At 37.0% G+C, this 12,645-nt stretch overlaps 2 protein-coding genes across 3 annotated transcripts in view; one reads left to right on the forward strand and one right to left on the reverse strand.

Moving 5' to 3' along the window:
- Positions 1-1,789: 1,789 nt before the first annotated feature.
- On the forward strand, positions 1,790-6,556 carry dct (dopachrome tautomerase). The gene is made up of 8 exons (XM_004081780.3): positions 1,790-2,292; positions 2,391-2,690; positions 3,000-3,100; positions 3,817-3,983; positions 5,170-5,349; positions 5,465-5,600; positions 5,685-5,886; positions 6,161-6,556. The coding sequence occupies exons 1-8, from the start codon at positions 2,019-2,021 to the stop codon at positions 6,334-6,336; spliced, it is 1,536 nt and encodes a 511-aa protein (XP_004081828.1). The 5' UTR covers positions 1,790-2,018; the 3' UTR covers positions 6,337-6,556.
- Positions 6,557-7,325: 769 nt separating this feature from the next.
- Positions 7,326-12,645, reverse strand: part of LOC101167256 (glypican-6) — a 117,981-nt gene continuing 112,661 nt past the window's right edge. For both annotated transcript variants that reach the window (XM_023950522.1, XM_023950523.1), the window contains 3 exons: positions 11,758-11,894; positions 11,279-11,454; positions 7,326-9,453 (listed from right to left, as the gene is read on the reverse strand). In XM_023950522.1, coding sequence (XP_023806290.1) covers positions 9,248-9,453; positions 11,279-11,454; positions 11,758-11,894 — 519 coding nt within the window. In that variant the 3' untranslated portion in view covers positions 7,326-9,247. The remainder of the gene's footprint in view (positions 9,454-11,278; positions 11,455-11,757; positions 11,895-12,645) is intronic.

Raw genomic sequence — 12,645 nt, forward strand, 5'->3', positions numbered from 1 at the left:
TTTGAGCACATTAAACACAGACTCAAAAATAAGTCTTAATAACTTAATCAACCTTTTTGTTAATTTGTAAATAGGATTCTCCTATAAATGCTTAATAAACTCTTTCTTCAAACTACGAATCTTGACAATTTTGAATAACTTTTTACGATTTTCCTCATAAATATTCAACTTTTAAAGACTGCAAATAGTTTAGAGTAAGAACAGCCTATAGTGCTGTGACCCGGTTGCTATAGGGGACATATTTCTTTAAGTTTTCACCACAGTGCAAAGAGCTGTGTGGTGTTTGGAGGATGCAGGCCAACCTATAAAGCTGTCATGTTCCCATCATGTGCTTAGTGCTGAAGCCCCAGCATCACTGCCTTCACAATACATGGTGTGTTGTTTTAGAGCAGGAGCTGTTTTCATTCATAAAGTGTAAAGAGGCCACAGAGCAAAGCGTTTTAAGATGTAGCTGTTAGAATTTTAAAAAACAAATATAATCATCAGCTTTTTTTCAGATTTGGTTAACTCTTCTGCATGACAAAGCTTCAGTTTACTGAAGTTTTCTGCAAAGATCTCTCTGTTTTTTCATGGCATTTCAGCTGTATTTAAACCTTGCTGGCTCAACAAAACCAAAGGTCTGTTTTGTGTTGTTGTTGTATTTTTTCAATGACCCCATTTGTGCCGTGCTTAAGCTCTTCGACACCATCACATGACTCTACAACTCTGTGCTGTAAAACAAGTCCACATCATCATTCTTCCACCACTGTGTCCTTTAGGTATTTTAATTCTTTTCAAATATGACACCATCTATAATTGGTAAGATGCATGTGTTGTTCATGACTGTTAGTTAAAAATAAATGAGTGATTTTGTCTTTTGATGACACCAAAAAGATCATTTAGTTAATAAAATGATTTTTTAAGGTCTGTTTTTGTGCATTTAGGAGTTGTACGTTTAGCATTTTATCAGCAGCTTTCTAACTTTTGTTTTCCCTCAAATGTGGTCCATATATTTTTTTTCTTGCCTTTAAAAAATGTATTTTGCTTTTTGGTGATCCTCGGTGATGTTTGCAACTATAATATTATCACTTATGTTTTTCCTGTTTTCAATGTTATAGATAAAAAAAAACCTCTACTTATCTGCTTACGACAGACAAGTAGTCACTGAATTTCATTTAATTCAAACATCTTTATTGTAAAGTTACTATTAGCCTATTATGAATCGTGTCTTATATTAATTATAAGAAAATGTGTTAGTTTTTAATGTCTTTTTAAGAATGTATATAAGATGGTTAAAATGGTTTTTGCAATGTTTTGAATTTTTTCTTTTTACTGTAGACCCCATCTGTGTTTTAGTATTACCATTTAACATGAATAAAATCAATTCAAGAAATATGTTTTTCTTTATAGTAGATCATAAGTCATCTGAAAAAAAAAGTACATTCTCTACATTTTTTCAAACACACAACACACGGTCAGCTGATGCCAGGGGTCTAGAGGTGAAATGCATAGAGCTGAAAAAAAAAAGAGTTTGCTCCTACGAACCCATTTTTATTTTTTCAGCATATGGAACTTTATTGTTCACATTTTTATAAATGCAATCAACCCCAAATGTCTTAACATGAAATTCAGATCTACACAGTTGTCCTGTTGTGTGTTGCTGAAAAGAGTCTGTACAGAATAATAGTCCCTTCAGGCAGTTTCTTGGTATTCCTCCAGATTTTGCTGCAGCTCACTGCATTGTTGTCAGGTGATCATCACAAGACCAATGGCTTAATCCTTCTCAGCCCTACAAAAGCAAAAGCCGACATTAGAATCATTCTTAATGTGCGTGTAACCAGCCGGAACGCAACATGATTTGGCTTTAAATGTTGTTTTTGCAGATGTTAGCTCTATCGCTAAATCTAATTTGAAGTCACACAGCAGGAAACCGTGGCTGACTGAGATTCTACTCTCTTTAAGAGGAACTAATTGACCGCTAAGGGTTGATCTACAAAGTGATTTTTCACCACTGACTGGAGGAAACAAACAGGTGGAATATGATGATCGCATTTACTCTTCTATTTTTGCTTGTACCAGTAGAGGCTCAGTTTCCTCGAGTGTGCTGCACTGTGGAGGGGATCCAGTCCAAACGGTGCTGTCCCGCTCTGGGCTCCGATCCTGCCGACATCTGTGGCTCACTGTCAGGGAGAGGAAGTTGCACTGCTGTTCGGGTGGACAACAAGCCATGGGGAGGACCTTACAGGCTGCGAAATGTGGATGACAGAGAGAGGTGGCCCACCAAATTCTTCAACCAAACCTGTAGATGCACTGGTAAGTACTGCAGAATTCTATCACGGTACTGGGATTGAGCTAGACTATTACCACCACTAATCCAGTACTTTCTAATTATTTCAATGTGTGTGTTGCAGGAAACTTTGCAGGCTTTGACTGTGGCCAATGTAAGTTTGGTTGGACGGGACCAAATTGTGACCAAAAAAAGGCTCCCGTTTTACGGAAGAACATCCATTCCTTGACCCAAGAAGAGCTGAATGAGTTCCTGAATGTGCTGGATCTGGCTAAAAACACCATCCATCCAGATTACGTCATTGCTACTCAACACTGGCTGGGATTACTGGGACCAAACGGGACAGATCCACAATTCGCCAACATTTCCATATATGACTTTTTTGTCTGGCAGCATTACTACTCAGTTAGAGACACTCTTCTAGGTAAAATCTACATATTTTTGTTAATTAAAGATTTTATTTTCTTTCTTTTGCAGATATAAATTGGACGGTTCTTTCAGTAGTTTCTCTAATGCTATGGTGTAAACTGTTGCTTTACAGAGACGTGGTAGTTCAGAGGTGTTTGTATGATATTTTTATGCTGAGGGTGTCTTTTTTTAAAAATGTTTTACAGCACATGATCTTTATAAGTTTTCTAGAGTCCTGCATTGACTTAAATCTCAGTGAATTACACATCTGTGTTTTTATTGGTTGAAGTTAGTCACAAAAATCACAATTTCCATTCCAATTCAGGTCCTGGTCGTCCCTTCAAAGCCATCGATTTCTCCCACAAAGGCCCGGCCTTCATCACCTGGCACAGGTACCACCTTCTGAGCCTGGAACGCGAGCTTCAGGTATGAACTGGGTTACAATGTAAGGCAAAAGTTAAGAAAGGAGCTTTGCTTTGAAGCAAATTCAAAAATTTCATTGAACATTAAAGAGACCTTTGATTCACTCACCACTTTAATCCAGTACAGCAACTTTGTCAAACACTCGACTTTTACCGTCTAGATCTTCTAGCTTTTCTGCATTCAACAATAAGGAACTTGTAGGTTCTAGGTGCACTATCAAAGTTTAAAGGAGTTGTTGATGGCCCTTCTTTTATTTGAAAAATGTTTTGTTTTTTTGCTACAGCATCTGTTTCTGAAGAAGACACCATTACAATAAGAAAAAAGTATACTTCTTTTTGTTATAAATGCATGAAAAAGAGACTTTTTATTCTAAATAAGTAATGTACAGATGGATAAGTTGCAAATTTCTGTTTGCGGAGGACTTTTCAAACCAAATGTGACAGTTTTTGCCTCACGCTGGTCTGTTTTATGGTCAGGCATGTTTAAGGACAGATAAAAAAGTAGATAATCCTCACACGTTTTCGTTCAAAATTTTCATTTTGATAATTACTAAATGCAAAAATAATAAAAAGCTACAAAAATATGTTTTAAAGAGCAAAAATTTTAAGAAAACATTGAAGCTGTTGTAAATATAGAATGAATTTGCCAAATAATGGTTGAAAGAAACTCCCAACTGATATCCTGGTATGAATAATTTTAGACTTTCTTCTTCTCCACAGCGACTTTCAGGGGATGAGAACTTTGCCATCCCTTATTGGAACTTTGCCACGGGTCAGAGCGAGTGTGATGTTTGCACTGATTCCATGTTGGGAGGAAGGAATCCAGACAACCCCTCCCTCATCAGTAACCAGTCCAGATTCTCCAGATGGGGAGTGGTGTGTAACAGGTGAGATGTATGGGAATTATGGATTAGATGAAGAAAAGAAATGTTACTGGTTAACCCTGTAAAGCCCACTACATGAAATAATTGGCAGAAAATTCACTTTCTTTTAAAAATTAGGATGTTTTTTGAACTTGATGTTTTGACAAAATATAGACAATATCAATTATCATATTATGTTGGGAGATTTTCTAGATTTTGCTCACAGCAATGTTAGTCTAAAATGAAAAAATGCTAGTGTTCATAGAAAAAAAAAATCACCTTATGTACCCACCATCTCAAATTTAATAAACGCATTTTAGCATGGTGTAACTGTATTATAATAATTTGTTATAAAAAATGAATTTTATGTCTGTACAGCAAGTAGTTTAAAAAATAACATTATATTGATTATTCTCACTATAAAGGTTTAAAAAATTAGCTTAATGTGTCCCGCCAAATGGAAAGCACGCAGGAAGCCGTTTTGAAACATGGAAAAGCCCTACTACTGCCCCTAGTGGAATGATGATGAACTACAGGGCAGAAAACATAGATCAAGCTATATTCAATGGGTTTTTAGGGGCAATTTTGATCATGCTAATGAGGTAGGGGTCTCAGAAATGCGTGTAATAAACATGATATTAATATAGGGTTTCAAGTCAAAGTCAAAGTAACTTTATTGTCAAAATCTACAATGTTGACACATACATAGAAATTGAAATAGCGTTTTCTCTTCATTTTTCAGTTAAACGGGGGGACACCTTCGAATTGCACAGTAAAACAAACTATAAATAGTAGAGGCATAAATAGTATAAAAATAACAATGTAAAAATGAGGAGAGAATAAAGTGACTAGAGAATAAAGTGGCTGAAATATAGTTCCTTGTTTAACTTACATTTTTTACGGCACTGGAGGACTGGTGGAAGGTGCAGCTAGTGCTGATGAGGTAGGTGACATGTGCATGTTAGGGATCAGCAGAGCAGGAGGGCAACGGGGCAACAAGAGGGGAGGGGGGGCAGGGCTGGGAGAGAGTTCAGCTTCCTGACAGCCTGGAGGAGAAAACTGTCTCTGAGTCTGCTGGTCCTGGCCTGAAGACTGCGTAGTCTTCTCCCAGATGGAAGCAGACTGAAGGAGCTGTGGGATGGATGGGTGGGGTTTGACAAACAAAAAAAAAAAAATAGGATGTTGACAGATGTGTCTTTTTTCTTTTCAGTTTGGATGATTACAACCGTCTGGTGACTCTTTGCAATGGCACCAATGAGGGTTTGATTCAGAGAGGCATCATGGAGAGATCCAACGGCACTCTGCCCAGCATGAACGATGTCAGAAGCTGTCTTGGTCTCAGAGACTTTGACAGTCCGCCATATTTCACCAACTCATCTTTTAGCTTTAGGTAAAACTGTTCAGAACTAACAGCCAGTTTCAGTTTAATAGATTTCCCGCAGATTCTTAGAATCTGATGGTTTAGATGAGACATGTTCATGAGAGGTTGCATTTAAATTTCACAGAAATGCTCTTGAGGGGTATGAAAAGCCAGACGGAGAACTGGACGACGCTGTCAACAACCTTCACAACCTGGTCCACGCCATGCTCAATGGAACCAGCGCTTTGTCTCACTCAGCAGCCAACGATCCAATCTTCCTGGTGCGACATTTCACCCAAAAATTTCACGGAAACAAAATTCCTTTGTATCTTATTAAAACAACCATGTCGTTTGAAATCTTCCAGGTGCTGCATGCTTTTACTGATGCAATTTTTGACGAGTGGATGCGAAGGTTTGTTCCTTCCAACGCCACTTTTCCCGACGAGATGGCCCCTATAGGTCACAACAGGGACTACAACATGGTTCCTTTCTTCCCTCCGATCACCAATGAGGAGATCTACATCCCTTCAGAGCAGCTGGGATATTCCTATGCTATTTCTCTGGATGGTGAGCAACAAATATATTATTTTTTGGTTGGATTAGTTGACCTATTTGTTTTCTGAATATTTGGTTTATTGTTTGGCTTAGAATACAAAAAAAGAAAAAGTAAAGGTATATATGCTTAAATATGTGCAAATATTTTTTTATGGAATAAAACAATTTCTTTTTAAGGTATTTTAGTTGCATCCTCCGACTGTAAACACATAGAATCAATATTTGGCTTTTCATCCACAAAATAAAGATTTCAGTGAACTTCTCCACCTGTGCTTCATCTTCACAGATGCAGATGGCGGGCCGGCTGTGTTTGTACTCGGCTCCACTTTAGGTGGAGTCTTTGTTGGTCTCCTGGTGCTTTTCCTTATCTTTGTGCTCTACCTGCGTCAGCGAAGAAACAGAGGCTTTGAACCACTGATAAAAGCAGATTTCACAAATAGAAAGTACACAGAGGAAGCCTAGCTGTCCTGTTGTTCTGAAACGCACTTCAGTGCTCTTACATACCTCAGAGCGATGGAGCAGGCCAGCTACCCTGTAGGCTCTACTGTGGAGCAGAGGAAAAATGTTGATTGTGCAAAAGACTTTGTTCTTTTATAATCTGAAATCCCAGCATAATGATCACCTGAATCTTATATACGTGCAAAATAAACAAAATAACCCCTACTTATTCTTCTTACAGTGATCTTTAGTTTAGTCTCTTTATATTTATCAGACCTTAAAATTTAGTATAGGTCGTATCACACAGCCACTATGAACATTTTGCGCATGCTACACAGATGAAAATTGGTCATACGTGAATATACGTTGAAAAGTTACGGTGTTTACGTGAAATTTTTACAGATGTATCACGAGTGCACCAAGTTAAAACCAAAGAAGAAGTGTGAATAAACCACGCAAAGAACACATAAATCAATGAAGAACATGAATTGTGCGTGAATATTGCACTGTTTATTCATTAGTGATTCTGAATTACGTAATTTTAAGGTGACATCTGCGATGTAAACTTCCTATGAAAGTTATACATCGGTGGTACATGCGTGAAATGTCCAGTGGACATACGTGGAACGGTCGTAGAAAGCCAAACATTTTGCGTATGAATCTCACAAAAATCAAGCACAATTGGGTAAGATTTACATAATAATTGCATATAAACTACATAAAACACGAGTCAATTCTCAACCGACCCAAAATTTTGAACAGCTCAAAACCGAATTCATGGAAAAACCCATCGACCGAGATCCACAACAGACATCTGCACACAGAAGAATGACGAACACAAGAAACACTTATGAATTACATACATCATGAAAGACTGGAATTCCATACGTGGAAAATGCACAAAATGTACAAAGTGACTGTGTGACATGGCCTTTAAGTGTTTTTGTGACGTTCATACAAGTATCCTGTTTGTGCTAAACTTCTATTGATTTATTCACAAACTGACTCAAAAGCATTTTTAGTATTTTATTGCAAAAATATTAAAAGTTCAATGATACAAAACATAAGAAGGGCATCCTGTGAGATCAAAAGTCATAATAAAGAATAATTTCCAATAAATCACATGATACATATTCTCAATATTTTTGCTCCTGTGCTGTGAATGCAACTGTATACTTCAAAGCAATAAAGAAAAGCTCATCCAATATTTGTTGATAGACAGCGAGTGGAATAGTACAGACTAATTTGGTGGATAGAAGCTCAGCTGGCTTGTTGGTTGTGGACCTGACGGGCTCTCAGAGAACAGAGGATGTACATACAGGCTGGTTTTGTCTGCTTCCTTTAGCAGTGCCAGGCCTCTCACATTCTCTGTGAGTTCACTCTACTGAAGAGCTGCACTGAAGCGTTCAGCCCTGTCCAGTCCCCACAGATTCTCATTTCACAGGTGACTGTGGTCGGCCTCCAGCCTGCCTGCGCCGCAGACATAACCATTCAAGCTTTCCAGAGAAATGATGGGACCCTTTCTTAGCGTTCACAGTAACCATCATGTGCCATTTTCTGCTGTCTGTCTTAATAATTCCCAAACCTTTACCAGGTAATATGCAAACTACGCATTACATACATTGCAATTTTTGCTAATTACCATTTAATTTTAATATTGTTTGATAGTAATTTCACCTAAAGTGGTAAAGTAAATAACTTTTTAATAAGTGTTGAAATGGTAAACACATTTTCTTATTGTTTTTTTTGCAATTATGAGACATATTTGGTTAATATTTGGATTTGTACTCTGATGAAGCAGCAATAAAAAACCTCATACAGGTCCCAGTTACTGTTAATACAGAAATGTCAGCAGCACAACACTGCAATAATGTGCTCAAATAGTGCAAAGTGTTTACATATAAAATACAGGACACAATCCAGACTTTGATTTAGAGCCTGCAAAGAAATACTTTTTTTTATTGAAGTTTAAAATTTAACAGGTTTGTACCACTCTATTTGTTGGAGACTGAATGAGATAAAACCCCGCTTTTATCAATATAAATGGTTTTTAAAAGTTGTCAGCAATTGAAAATAATTTGTTATGATTTGGAATATCTATCTCTGCAATTTGCAAAATAATGTTGTTCGCTCATTATTCTCTAGTCTGTATGCAGTGAGTTTGAGCCGAGGACCACAGTGGCACTGACAGTGATGAACTAAAAGCCTATGCAGATCCATTGCAAATCTATATTAGATTATAATTTATCTAAAAAGATTTTAAAACTTGTTTAATGGGACACAAAAGATGAGGTCATGTAATTTAAAGAATGCATTAGATTCATAATAAAATTAAATAAAAAATTAAATCCCCAAAAATAATAACATTTAAAAGAACATTTGTTTGCCTTTAAACTGTTAAACTTTAGGCAAAAATATATATATTTGTATCCTTCATAGTCCAACATATGTTTAAACTCATTGGGCTACAACTTTTAGGTACATCCAACAACCACTTTCTAAAAAACAAAAACAAAAAAAAAGATAGAAAATAAAATTTTTGCATTTATAGTCAAAGTGCGTGCTGTTTTTTTTTCTCCTCTTGGTGATTTTTCCTAACATTTGCCACACGTGCAAAGAAAATAAGCTTTTTTTGTGTTAATCTCTGAGGCAGAGTCTGTTGGGTCAGCAACAGCGTTGCACTGTGAATTGATTCCAATAAATATCAAGTCTAGGGATGGCACTGCAAGATCTTTGGGAAGGAGGGAAACTGTGATGCATGGCTACTCTTTCTCAGAGCAGACTCTTCCAGCATGAAGGCTTGCAGCTTAAATGCTGCCTGCTTGACTGTTGCTCCAATCTGCCTGGATACAAAAAAAAAATAAAATAAAATAAAACAGCGGAAGAGGAGAGGAAAGGAAACACTGCGGTTCATCTTGAACTTGTTTTCCTAGTATTATCTCCATTGTTGGCAAAAGGCTTGGGCGGAGAGGGTGAGCATGGTTAGCAGAGCTGCAGACGGTGCACAGAGTGAGGCAGAGTCATCTACAGGCCCGCTCCGGTCAGCTTTCACAACCGGGAATTCTGTGGCAAAACGGGCAATTTCTGTGGTGCAGGCCTCTGTGCAGCCGCTGCCGCTGCCTGAGCCGCTGCCTTCATCATCTGCAACGCCACAACATGAGACAAACCAGTGTCGGTACATTATTGTTCCACCAAGAAGCAAATTAAAGCAGCAACATGCAAAACATGGATGGAATTCAATTTAGCAAATGTAGTACAATATACCTCCCTTCAGTTGTGGTTCTGTCTGCTTTTGTTTTACTAAATTCACAAGTTTAATCTGCAAAACTGTTACGCGTTAGAACTAAAAATGTATTGAAACAATTAATTGTAAATAAGTCTTTTAGGTTTAGGCAGCAGGAGAATTTTGGAGTTATGAGCATGAAGGTTACAGGAAACTCCTTTGACGCTACAGTTCCCCCTCAGCACTGTTAACATGACCATTTAAGTTAAAGCATTATATTTGGTAACTCTGTCCATCTATCCATCTTCCTAATTCACTTGATCCCTTTTGGGGTCATGGAGTTGCCGGAGCCTGTCCTGGTCACTACTGGGCGGAGGCGGGGTACACCCTGGACAGGTCTGTTGCAGGGCACACAATCACAGCCGCACACACTCACACCTAGGGACACTTTAGAGCAGGGGTGTCAGAATCCAGGCCCTAAGGGGCCGGTGTCAAACATGTTTTCCCAGCAACCTGCCGTTGAAGCTCCTTATTGGCTAAACACACCTGATTCAGGTAATCCGCAGCAGACGAGGCAGGAATTCTGGAAAACCAGCAGGAGGTCGGCCCTCAAAGCCTGGAGTTTGACACCCCTGCTTTAGAGTAACCAATTAACCCATGAAGCATGTTTTTGGACTGTGGTAGGAAGCCGGGATGCCTGGAGAAAACCTACGCATGAACAGGGAGAACACGCATGCTCTATTCAGAAATACACTAACTTTAGGGAATTAACAATGTCTCTTAAGTCTTTATAGGACAATTATAAGACATTCCTTAACATTTGTAAATGTCTCACTAATGCTTTCTAAGTGTTATTATGCTGCTTATAAAGCGTTTCTTAGCTGTGTAAAGACTTTTTGAGACATTTATAAGACATTTATTGGCATTAGTAGGTGTTTTAGTTTAATATGTAAAGAAAGTTCTTAAATCTCACAGTGGTCTTTTGATTCGTGGACTAAACAGTAGACACAAAGAGAAACAAACACATATATTCACGCCGATTTGATTTGTTCAGTTTGCAATTTAATGTTAACTAAAGCAAATCTTTGAAATACTGCAACAAACATAAATCTGCAGTTTAGTTTCATATTTTATGAAAAAAAAAAGCAAAATAAAAGTGATCTTTGGGTGTTCAGCCAAAGTTTGTCCTTTTTTAAGTGGAATTTAATTTTCTCTTGAAATGTTGATGAGTTTTTACTTTGTATGTTAGTTGGTAGATTAATACATAGGGAAATTGTCAAGAGAAGAAATATAAATCAAAAAGTAAAAGGTATTCTTGCACAATGTCAGAATTTGCAAAGCTCAAAATGTTTGTTTTGATGTTGTTTTAATTATTTTTCTTCTATTTATATTCTTTTTACTGTGACATATACAACATTTACACTTAAGCACACCACACACTCACACACAGGATTTTACAATTGTTTACTTCTTTTTTTTTACAACTAATATAAGAATTTGAAAATTGTGTGTATTCACTATGTTTGCTGTTTGTGACTGATTTTTTTTAAAAACTTTTAACAGTCTTATTTTAAAAGCAGATTTGTAAAGAAAATGTCCCTCCTTTACTTTTATCATCTGACTTTTTGAAAACCCCACTGAATTCGGCAACTATTAGCCTCAACTGCAAAAATTACTTAATCTTTTCTGGGGTTTAAAAAAATCTAATTTGTGCTTTTTTTTGTAAAAAGGGAAAACTCTTACTAGAGTCTTGAAAGGTAATATCATTTCCATTGTAAGCGTTTTTTAACTTGTTGGTCACAACCCGCAGGGCCATGATCTGCTGACGGATGATGGTATCTGGACGTGTGATGTCCACGTCCACCTCAGGGTTGTTCACCTGGCTGGTGAGGCCGTCTTTTACCACTTCAGGAAAGTACCTACAATATGAAAAAGGAAGACAAATTTCATACATTTATATAAAAAAAATGAAGTTTTCTCCACTGTTGCTCTTTGCTTGCTAAGTATTAAATACCCTAAAAACCCTTTGATGTATCGGTTTGTAACTTTTAAATTCTATTAGCATACAATTAATATAATCTGTCTTAATTGATCTGGATTGATTTGGATTATAGAAATAAAGTTCTATCTTATGGCTTTTGCTTTTTGTGATGCACTTCCAGACAACCTGCCAAAACCTCCAAGCACTCTGTGAGCCCTTTCAGGTCTTTTCATGTCCGTACCTGCTCTTGGTGTGTCCATTCCAGCACTCGTCCTCACTTACATTCCCAGCAGTCACTTTGTACTCCACACATATCGCCTCAGGGAGGTTGGACCAAAAGTTCTTGAACAGCTTCAGCTGCTCTTTAATGTCGATCACCTGAACAAAGACCAGGCTAGTTAGTCCAGACAAATAATGCAGGTGTCTAACTTCCTCCTTAGTGGCAGGTTTATCAGATTGGAATTGATGGAGTCACAGTTTACTGACCATATATAAAACACACTGTTTTGATCTGAAGTGCTGCCACCTCACAGACTAAACAGCAAAAGATTCAGGATTCCTGAAGTCAATCACTTCAGTAGTGAAAATTGAAAGATTTTATAAAATGACAATGACAGAGCGGTGCAGGCTTCTAAACAGCTACTCACCCACCTTTTATTTATATTGCCTTATTATATGTTTTAAAATAAGCTAGAGTAGTCAAAATAAATAAGGCAGTTTGTCTGAGTTATACTTATTTAAATTTAATATTTTTGGGGAAATATAGAAAAAAAATGTAATTTTATATATATATATATATATATATATATATATATATATATATATATATATATATATATATATATATATATATAAAAAGTTACATTTTTTTTCTTTTTTTGACTGGGTCCAATTGTGCGTTTTCTGTCTGGGTCCCCAAACTCTTTAGCAACATCCCAAGCTAAAATGACCAAGAACTATTTTCTTTTGAACCTTCTGATTATAGTTTTAGTTTTTATTGTTTATTTCAATCCACCTCAGGTCTAGAGCCTAAAACTACCTGGGAGCAGATAATTATAAGAATTGTGTTCTTCAATTCTGCTCCCTTCCAATCATGAAAATGTTCAATATGCAAGAGAAACATGTAAAC

The sequence above is a fragment of the Oryzias latipes genome, chromosome 21, assembly GCF_002234675.1.
Source record: "Oryzias latipes chromosome 21, ASM223467v1".
Classification (NCBI taxonomy): Eukaryota; Metazoa; Chordata; class Actinopteri; order Beloniformes; family Adrianichthyidae; genus Oryzias; species Oryzias latipes.

What these genes read in the sequence shown, in the direction of transcription:
- dct (XM_004081780.3), top strand. Translation starts at nt 2,019, where the DNA reads ATGATGATCGCATTTACTCTTCTATTTTTGCTTGTACCAGTAGAGGCT. An exon ending in CCAACGATCCAATCTTCCTG is followed by an intron (nt 5,601 to 5,684) that starts GTGCGACATTTC and finishes GAAATCTTCCAG; the next exon opens with GTGCTGCATGCTTTTACTGA. An exon ending in CTATGCTATTTCTCTGGATG is followed by an intron (nt 5,887 to 6,160) that starts GTGAGCAACAAA and finishes TCATCTTCACAG; the next exon opens with ATGCAGATGGCGGGCCGGCT.